This window comes from Limulus polyphemus, unplaced genomic scaffold (assembly GCF_000517525.1).
Source record: "Limulus polyphemus unplaced genomic scaffold, Limulus_polyphemus-2.1.2 Scaffold798, whole genome shotgun sequence".
Taxonomy (NCBI): Eukaryota; Metazoa; Arthropoda; class Merostomata; order Xiphosura; family Limulidae; genus Limulus; species Limulus polyphemus.
The window spans coordinates 208,862-219,305 of NW_013666408.1; the positions used below are offsets into that span (position 1 = coordinate 208,862).

General features: G+C 35.8%; 1 protein-coding gene across 2 annotated transcripts in view; it reads left to right on the forward strand.

Moving 5' to 3' along the window:
• LOC106460573 (LIM domain only protein 3-like) overlaps positions 1-9,832 on the forward strand; it is a 166,206-nt gene extending 156,374 nt beyond the window's left edge. For both annotated transcript variants that reach the window (XM_022387322.1, XM_013920293.2), the window contains exon 4: positions 7,718-9,832. In XM_022387322.1, coding sequence (XP_022243030.1) covers positions 7,718-7,925 — 208 coding nt within the window. In that variant the 3' untranslated portion in view covers positions 7,926-9,832. The remainder of the gene's footprint in view (positions 1-7,717) is intronic.
• Positions 9,833-10,444: the final 612 nt, after the last annotated feature.

The window sequence follows — 10,444 nt, forward strand, 5'->3', positions numbered from 1 at the left end:
TAACTCAGACTATGTACATATACAAGTGCCGTAAATGTCTGTAAGTAACTCGTACTATGTACATGTACAAGTATCATAAATGTCTGTAAATAACTCAGACTGTGTAGATGTACAAGTACCGTAAATGTCTGTAAATAACTCAGACTATGTACATGTACAAGTACCATAAATGTCTGTAAGTAACTCAGACTATGTACATGTACAAGTACCGTAAATGTCTGTAAATAACTCAGACTGTGTAGATGTACAAGTACCGTAAATGTCTGTAAATAACTCAGACTATGTACATGTACAAGTACCGTAAATGTCTGTAAATAACTCAGACTATGTACATATACAAGTACCTATATTATCTGTATAAATAAATGTTGGATTCGTTTTTGTGTGTGTGTGTGTATCAACTAAGATTCTCAAGTCATTCGTTGTATCTTTTTTCTTTTCATTCTGAGCCCCGTTACCTTCCACCAGTTTTATCTCTTCTGCTCGCCATCTTAACTTGCCACTCACTTATCCACCAAATTCTCGTTCATTTGATTGTGACATCAGTTTCCTTCACTAATAACAAGCCACACCATCTTCTCACATCCTTCTTTGCTGCAGCAACAATGAACAAAATTGCGTGCTTGAAACTGTTAAGCATTATGTTACGTATGCAGAACAGTTTCTTCCTACGTTGTATTAAGTGTGAATAATAATTTCTTCCCACGTTGTTACGCGTTATGTTAAATATGTAGAACAATTTCTTCCTATCTTGTTAGGCGTTATGTTAAAGATGTAGAGCAGTTTCTTCCTACGTTGTTAAGCGTTGTATTAAGTGTGTATAATAATTTCTTCCTATGTTGTTAGGTGTTGTATTAAGTGTGTATAATAATTTCTTCCTATGTTGTTAGGTGTTGTATTAAGTGTGTATAATAATTTCTTCCTACGTCAGCTATCCGCAAGACGAATTTTAAAAAACGTGTTAACCAAAATATTTGCTGTTTTAAAAAATATCTCAGTAGTCTTCAAGTCTATTGTGAAAACAAAAATAAGTTGATAGGCCTTCAGGGTTATTTCGAACAGGATATTTTTTCCACCTGTTCGCCAATAAGGATTAAAGATTTAAATTATATATTATCTGAATAATAACTAAATATTATCTAGCGAAAACGTAAATGTTGAGGGACTCATAGCACATTTGTAGCAGGAACTGTGAATGACACGATCCATAAAAATCTTGGCCTGAAGAAGAGCCACACGGCACGTCTCCTGAGCTGCTTCTGGCTCACGCCTGGAAACTGCAGAACAGCTATAACAAGTCCTATGAGACATCACGTGGAAAATAGTTGTTTACTATGCCACATAACACAAGACTGCTATATTTATTACAGCATTCTGAAAAAAAAGAGTTAAGGTACATTGTCGTCTACTATGACAATATTAATAAGTCAATAAAACGTTAAACGCAGCTGGAGTTGCTATTAGACCGCCATTTGGATAGTTTTGGTCCAAAGAGCAGGAAATTGTACTGCAGGCCAACTGGAGTGTTTTATGCACGAGTTTTGAATAAAGATAAAAATTCTTGTTTTAATTTTTTTTTCAATAATAACTGACTAATTTCACTGACACCGAGTCTTTTGAATTGCATCTGTTGATGGAGTTCTCGAGTATGTCTATTGTAACCAGGTCCTCAAAAGTCTTTGCAAGGAGTAGACTAAACCTGTCCTTCCTGTGGTGCTACAGCTTTAGGGGAAAGTGTTAGAAAACCATCAAACTGAAGAAAATCGAACTCTTTCAAAGTTTTCATTAAAATTTGTGACCCTTTTCCTCGCTGAAGAAACAGGTCCGTCTACAGTTGTAAAATCTCAGAATCGTGGGACAGTCCCCATTCGGATTTACAAAGCTAGAATTAAGGGGTTCAATTCCCCTCGGTGGACACAGCAGATAGCCCGATGTGGCTTTGCTATAACAAAACATACACACACACTCGTGGAACAGTGTTTATGGAATCACGAATTGAGTTCAAACTTTATTTGCAAACATTATGTGGGCCGCATAAGAGAGTAGTAAATATATCATAAATAAACTAAGTCTTGTACTGTAGAAGTAAACACACAAATTCAGTACAGGTTTATCCAATATTGTTCTTATGAATGTTTATTTCGAACAATGCTTGCACCATCGGAACCTAGCGATAAGAACTTTTTTCAACCTTGGTTAAACTCGACCATGATTACTTTTTTATATAGCAGTAAAGAACGTAAGTGAATAATAAATTACTCAATATCTTGAGTTGACGTTGCTCGTTAACATGTATATGTATAGGATTCGAATTCTACGTAACTTGATTGGTAGATATCTAATCACAAGTCACTCACCAGCTGAGTATACTACCCTGATATCTATGCCTGTTGTCACGACAACAGCCCATAACATTTGAAGTTATGGACGCTTATGAGAATTACGGGACTTCTAATTTTCATCAATTACATAAAACTTCAATGAATAAGAAACATCTTAATAGATACTGTTTTTCAATTCAATCAGAATATTTTTTAAAGAAAATATGTGGTAGTCTCAGCTGTCGTAGTCGGAGTTAAACGCAATATTATAGACCTGATCATTGATTTTTCTGAAACATTGCTGGTTAGATAATCTACGTCGAGCAACTGATCAGTTCATCTAGCCGACAGAAGACGGTAATGAAGCACACAAAACTGGAAGCATCTAGCTTCTGGTAACGACTTGATGATCGCTGTAATCACCTGGCTTGATGTGCCAGGCAGTATATGAGATAGGAACAGAATTTTTACCTACACGGGAACAATCAGGCTCCAATCAAGGGCACGGCTAAGTCTAATTAGCTTGCCTATCAAGCCCAATTCAATTGATGATAGTCCAACGCTGTCTCTCCGTGCGGCACGCTTTCGACGACATCCCCAGAGAAAAATAGACGATTAACCTGAGCCAGTGCGCAAATTGCATCCTGTGTTTGCAGCCTTCTAGTGGTCTCTCCTTTCTGTAATTGTCTGTTTACTCAGGGTGGGCGACTGGCCAGCTGAATGTGGTTTGTCACCGAGTTAGCTCACGTGCTCTTTTATCGAATCAATCAGCGAAGGGTGGGGTTTTAATTTGTTCTCAGAAGTTGACTTCATCATGATTAAATTCAGCTCCGATGCTCCAGGCAAGTTTGATTGAGTTCTTTTCATCATCAGTTGACATTGATCTAACAAGAATAAGAGACGGAAGAGGAGGGGGGTATTTATTCTATGGTCTTGCCAGGTATGGACAGAAGTTAATGTATAATGTCTATATTCATGTAAGCTTTGAGGTAATCGTTTCATACAGTTTCATCGAATAGATAGTTCAAATATTATCTAACAAATTACATTACCTTATTATTCCAATCATTTCTATTGAATCTGCACAAAGTAATATTAGATCAATTTTTCCACTTGCTTCAATTTACGGAGTCTGTCAATCAAGTTATAAATTTTTATTCTCTTGTTGTATTTTAAATGATGCTGAAAAGATTTATAAAATGACTACGTTTATTCTTGGCCAGATGGTTAGGGCGCTCGACTCGCAATCTGAGGGTCGATGGTTCGAATCCTTGTCCCACCAAGCATGTTCGCTCTTTCAGCCGTGAGGGCGTTATGATGTGAAATTCAATCCCTCTATTCGTTGGTAAAAAGAGTAGCCCAAGAGTTGGTGGTAATGACTAGCTATCTTCACACTAGTTTTTCACTGCTAAATTAGGGACGGCTAGCGCAGATAGCCCTCGTGTAGCTTTGCGCGAAATTCAAACCAAACTTCCAAAAGAGCCAATTACAATAAACATTCTTACAGAATGTTTAAATTATGGGTTAGCTTCTTTCCAGACTGTCTTTGATACAGTTTATCTATCTTTCCAGACTACCCGTGATACCTGTCATCTTTCTTCCAGACTGCCTGTGATACAGTTTATATATCTTTCCAGACTGTCTTTGATACAGTTTATCTATCTTTCCAGACTACCCGTGATACCTGTCATCTTTCTTCCAGACTGCCTGTGATACAGTTTATATATCTTTCCAGACTGCCTGTGATATCTGTCATCTTTCTTCCAGACTGCCTGTGATACAGCTTATATATCTTTCCAGACTGCCTGTGATACAGTTTATCTATCTTTCCAGACTACCTGTGTCATAGGTTTCTTTCTCTCTGAGTGAATAAGTCACGAATTTCCATTCTTCCTAGCAGCTTAAATCTTGAGCCATCTTCCTTCCAGACTGGCTAAATCGTAAATTTTCAGCTTTTTAGAGAGCATAAATCGCGAGTTTTCTAAGGAAAGCCAAAATCGTCAATTATGTACGTGTATTATTCAGACTTTCTTTCGTCTTAATCACGGACATTCTCCAGATTATCCACACTAAAGGCTACCTTTCTTCCACCCTGACTAAATCACGAGTTCCCAGCTTTATAGAGAGTCTTAATTTGCCAAGTTTTCAATTACGAATTAGCTTCTTCTTTTAACCTTTCCACGTGTAAATTTTTTGACATTACACGAGTCCAAGTTTCGCTGACTAATGAAGCTAAGACTTTCACTTCACTCATAATACGAGTGTGAGATAGTCATACTGCATCGATTGATTTCATATACATGTAAAAGAGGAGAGTTTATTGAACCTTTGACCTCCTAGACATACATCAAGATTTAGAAACGTCTGGTAACACAGCTAACAGAAAATGCTGAGTTACTGTTTAGTGATATCCACATTATGTGTTCTGTAATTGTGACATTTTACCGTTATCGTCCGAATTACTCGTTACATCATGAGCACCACCTACAGTTAAAATAAAGTACTTCGGACAAGCTCTTTTATCTTTATTTAGTACTGAAGTTTCTCGTATTATGCAGTCAAAATTAGCCAATGACGTGACTGAAACTCACTTGACATACAAAATTAGCCAATGACGTGACCGAAACCCACTTGACATGCAAAACACATCTTTCTACTCTTACAAACATTTCATGGAAATACACAAAATGTGTCATTTTGTTAGGCTATATTAATTCGTAGAGATTTAATAATTGTTTGATAAAGTACGCGTTTCGTAGAAATATAAAACAACCCACAGAAACCATGAGGCTATTTCTGTCACTCAATTGGCTATTTATCACCGATTTAGACTGGTTTTCGGGAAATTTTACCCCTCTTCAGTAACCCTGATACAACAAAACTAGGCTTCTTATAGTGGTGAGCTCTATATTATGCATAGCGCTTTTAATTATATTTTACTCGCCACAGTGAATAGATACTTATATAGGTTTTGAGGAATATCTAGTACTGATGCTACTCATTTATTCTGAATTATTCGGCAGATTTTTTACACTCTGGTGGCCGACTCAGACGGCAACGAGACAGAACGAGCATGTTCGACCTCATGACCGTCCAGTATATCCTTAGATCAATCATCTATCGCTTACTTAAACCGGAATTCCACTTCTGAATAGTAAGTTAGATTGGGTCAGTGGTTAACGTGCGAGACTGTGGATCCGAGGTTCCAAGGTTTGTCACCTCAAAAAGAAAATTAAATTAAATCGCTCTTTGCACTTTGGCGCCATATATGCGTTATATTATTGACATTTAAATCCCGTTATTCGGTCTAAATTAGCGGTGGGTGGTGTTAGCTACCTTTCTTCTGGTCACTTCAAAAATACTGATGGTTGTGCACAGGTAGTCCGTCTGTATCATTACACGAAATCCAACAAACAACCGATCTTAATGTACACGACATTTTGCTTATTAGTTAAAACAGCTAGAATAGTTTATATAGCTCTGGAGCAGTATTTATGGAAAGCTGTTCGTGTTTTTCTTTTTTTATATCGAAACACGCACGAAGTCAAACATTCAGATTATCGATGGTATCCATGAATAATCAAATTTTTAAACATTTTTCTAACTTACTTTTGTATCAAGTTGCTTGTGAATAAATGACTCTGTTGGTTACAGGGTTCATAATAAAATATGTCACAAAGAAATGCACACAAAAATACCGCCAATATTACAATTAATCCCGTTAATAATTGGAACTTCCTATATGTTTCATTACCCTGAATAATGTAATATTTGACTGCGTTACTTTCCTATGCGTACGTCAATGTCACGATGCTTGAAGTGTCAGAAGACTGGCGCACGATGCTACAAGTTTTAGAGTTACGTACTTTAGGAAATTCTTGGTTTTTCTTTTGAAATCAATATATTTTTATTACTCGATATCAAGGGACGAAAAGAAACGATTTTCAAAAGAGTCAAAATAATATTTATAAATTAATCTCTAATCATTTATTTTAAAATATGTTTTAACAAAATTAATCGCATCTATTGGTACGTATACTAGAAAAAAAATAAGGAATCGATTATATTAATAGCTATAAGAAACGTTCCTTAAAATTCCTGCAGTCTGCCAGTCAACTGTTAGTAGAGTTTAAAGGATTCACAAAGTGATGAAGTCGCTCCTTCCAAAATAACTAATTAGAGATCTCAGCTAGGCATTTTTTTTTGTCTTTGAGGGGAGGATTTTAATAAAACACTCTTTTCATAAAGATGTATTTAAAACCAAGTGTTTCTATTGATGCTTACGTGTATATAAATAACATTTTCCGTTTGTGAGTTAACCATGAAAATAGATCCCCCTTTTTTATAAGAATGAAAATAGCTTTGTTAGGGTTGTGACTGCTATTGCGAGAGCAGTTAGATGTTGTCTCAATAATCGTATCAGGCAGTGCATGAACATTGAATGGACCAGTAGTTTTGCCTAATGGATGGACTTTGCGTAATCTCTAGTTAGATGTTGTCTCAATAATCGTATCAGGCAGTGCATGAACATTGAATGGACCAGTAGTTTTGCCTAGTGGATGGACTTTGCGTAATCTCTAGTTAGATGTTGTCTCAATAATCGTATCAGGCAGTGCATGAACATTGAATTGACCAGTAGTTTTGCCTAATGGATGGACTTTGCGTAATCTCTAGTTAGATGTTGTCTCAATAATCGTATCAGGCAGTGCATGAACATTGAATGGACCAGTAGTTTTGTCTAATGGATGGACTTTGCGTAATCTCTAGTTAGTGTTGTTTCCGGCTTCCAACCAGTCAAGTTGTGTTCATGTTGAGTTTCTTTGTCTTCGTGTTTAGCGCCAGTCAACCGGCGTGGTTCAGATCGTCTGTGTATTTTTTATTTGTAAAGCTCAGCTGTTATTTATCTATGACTTTATTTTCACTTAATCAAGTTGATTTCGTCTTTCGGTTATTGATATCAATGTCCAACCTGCCTTAATTTTGATTTGCTTTCTTTATAATAAAGATCTTGTGATTTTATTGCTCACCTATTTCTTCTCTCATCGATAAACCCATTGTTTTTCTACACTTATTGGCAGACATTTCTATCTTCCTCTGAATCTGCCGGTTTCAAACTAACTGTTAGTTTGTCATTCTGTTAAGGATTTCGACATCTGGTTTCGTATTATGCGCGGGTTCAAAATATTCTATTAATAATAATAATGTTTGTTTGTGGTTAAGTACAAAGCTACACAAAGGGCTATCTGTGCTCTGCCCATCAAAAGTATCGAAACCCGGTTTCTAGCGTTGTAAGCCCACAGACATGCCGCTGTGCCACTGGGGGGGGGGGCTATGTAAATTGTTAACCATGTGTTACTATAGAGAGTTGTCAATCTTGATTTTTTTCCTGTATCCAGGTTTTGCGTGGGGGACAGATTCTACCTGCATGAAAACAAGATACTTTGTGAATATGATTACGAAGAAAGGATGCTGTTTGCCAACATGTCATATGACAGCATTACCCAGATGAAACGCCAAGCAGCGAGGATCGGGCTGAACCGATCAGAGGAAGGAGGCTGTAGTGGCTATGGAAGTACAGACCCAGTCTGCGGTGAGGCGAAGTGACACGAAACAGGTGACGTATGCTGTGCTACAGATCCCCGAAATCGTGACCCTGAACATTTGGACAGCAAGAACAACCGTGGCCTTGTTGAAGCGAGGTGATAGTGATATGACGTAGTGATGCGTTTAAAACTGTATGCCGAAACGATCAGTCCCGATTAACATTTGTAGTGGTATCTTTGAAGAATTTAGATACTCTCAAAGTATAATTAGTTACAAGAAAATCCCAAAAATGTGCAATATTGATTTTGATCGGCGTTGTTGTTATTCAGCAACGTTTCTTTTAGAACGATCGTTAAGAACAGAATTTCAAATAAGCTAACCGAATTAAGGTAATCATAATGAGTTAACTACTTTTTAGAATTGATGTTAAGAAAGCTTACAAGTTGCATTATTTTATTGTTTAACAGTTGAATTACTCATTTGCTTGTATATCAAGATTTAGCAAACAGCACCTAAACAGAGTAAACTACAAAATAAAATTATGACCAGATTGCTAATAAACCATGTAAAGATATTGTGTTTTACATATCTTAATATAAAATGTTAAAACATTTTAATTATATTTGTTAGTTTTGTTTTTCAATATTCATATATTGTTAAATTTTTATGAAGCTACTCTTTCGTCTCGTGCTTTAGCACTGCTCTCAGTAATTTAATATCTTCAGTACGATTTATCATTATTCTTTTTCTACATACATCTATATGTCAATATTATTTAGAGGGCATAAAATATGGTAGTAGCGATTCAGTCTTCGTAGATAGATTCTACCTGAATAATTGTCACTTTTAATGTTTTAACCGTGTTTATTACTGCTTTCACATTTTTATTTTACGTAGAATTGTCTGGGACTATGGTTAATGTGCACTTCATAACTCTAATGATTATTTTGAAAACGAACTCGGAATGTTTGGGGACGCCGTTCTTCCCTTCTTAGACTTACTTCTGTCATACACTTTAGTATACCGAATTTCATTATTTTTTCTTTTGATTTTATTGTTTATTGTTATACTTTTATCGTGAGGATTGTTTAACACTGTTTGCATACCATATATATTTAGGACTAACCTGCATCTCCTAAGCTGGTCGAAGCTCGTGAGATACTGTTGGGATTATGACCGAAAATATTGTTAACAGCAATGGTACTCATCTGATGAAGCAATTCACTCTAATATCAATATGAAGAAACATATTAGCTATACTTATGGCCAGGTTGATTTTTAGTTTCTCTCTAAGTACATAACTTACTCTGATCGGAAGTTATTATATGCAGTATCAATAGGACTAGGACATCAATAAATATTTCAAACATTATGTATTGCAAGAGTTCCCAAATTTGGAGGAAGCTGCATCAAAAAATAACCGTAGGAAATACACAATACTGTTGAACATTATCTATGTATTCATTGGGTGGGAGGCCTAAGTGAGAATGCGGAATATTCTATATATATATATATATATTACACGAATTAAAATGGGCAAAGTCTTTCAAATGTTGTGATGACCACGGTTTATATATTTGGCTATTATTTCCACCCTTTAAATCTATAAATTATGCTACTTGTTGCGATGTAAAACTCCTAATGATTACCAGAATATCTTGTAACCAATCGGTGTCTATCAGGACTGTTTATCGTGTAAAAGAAATACTGTTACTCAACAGTCCTCGAGGCAAGAGAAGAAAAGTTCAAAAAATATTCTGGTGCTTTTCACTTCCATCACTCTCATTTGCTTATTATCAGATTAATGAATAAATGTAGAGAAATGGATGTCGTTACCACCCACGTGGCCACAGTAAGTTCAATGTCTTGCTTCCACTTGGCGAGGTCTCTGGAAAGTCAAACATGTTTACTTAATATTAATATTTCCATATTAAATGTGATATGGATTTCGGTATAAAATATCTGTTATAAGAAAGAGAAATAAGACCACATGAAACAAATGTTTATCTATTTTCTTATTATTAAAAAATCCTTCATTACAGTCCTAAATGAGCATTAACTTTACATTTAATAAATTAACGTCATAAGACACGCGTTATAATATTAAATGTGTACATATAATTATTTCCATTTGACTTCTCAATATCAGTTTAAATGCATTTATAAGATGATATTTAAACATAACAGCACGTGAGAAAACGTAGGTTATGTTGTAGTCTTAAATTACAGTAATTTTCTACACTTAAGTAAATTGTTCGTTATTTCATGTTTTCAGAATACATGTATATATTTCAACTTGTATAAATACAACGTGTTTATGTTATTCTAGTCGTGTTTTATAAATGTATGACTATCCCGTTGTAATTGTAAATAAAAGGCTGTATGTGTAACCAAATAAGCTGATTTTTATGTTAGATTCTTCTAGGTGGTTAGGGCGCTCGACTCGCAATCTGCGGGGTTCGAATTTCCGTCCACCAAACATGCTCGCCCTTTCAGCCGTGGGGGGCGTTATAATGTGACGGTCAATCCCACTATTCCTTGGTAAAAGTGTTGGTGATAGGTAGTGTTGACTAGCTGCC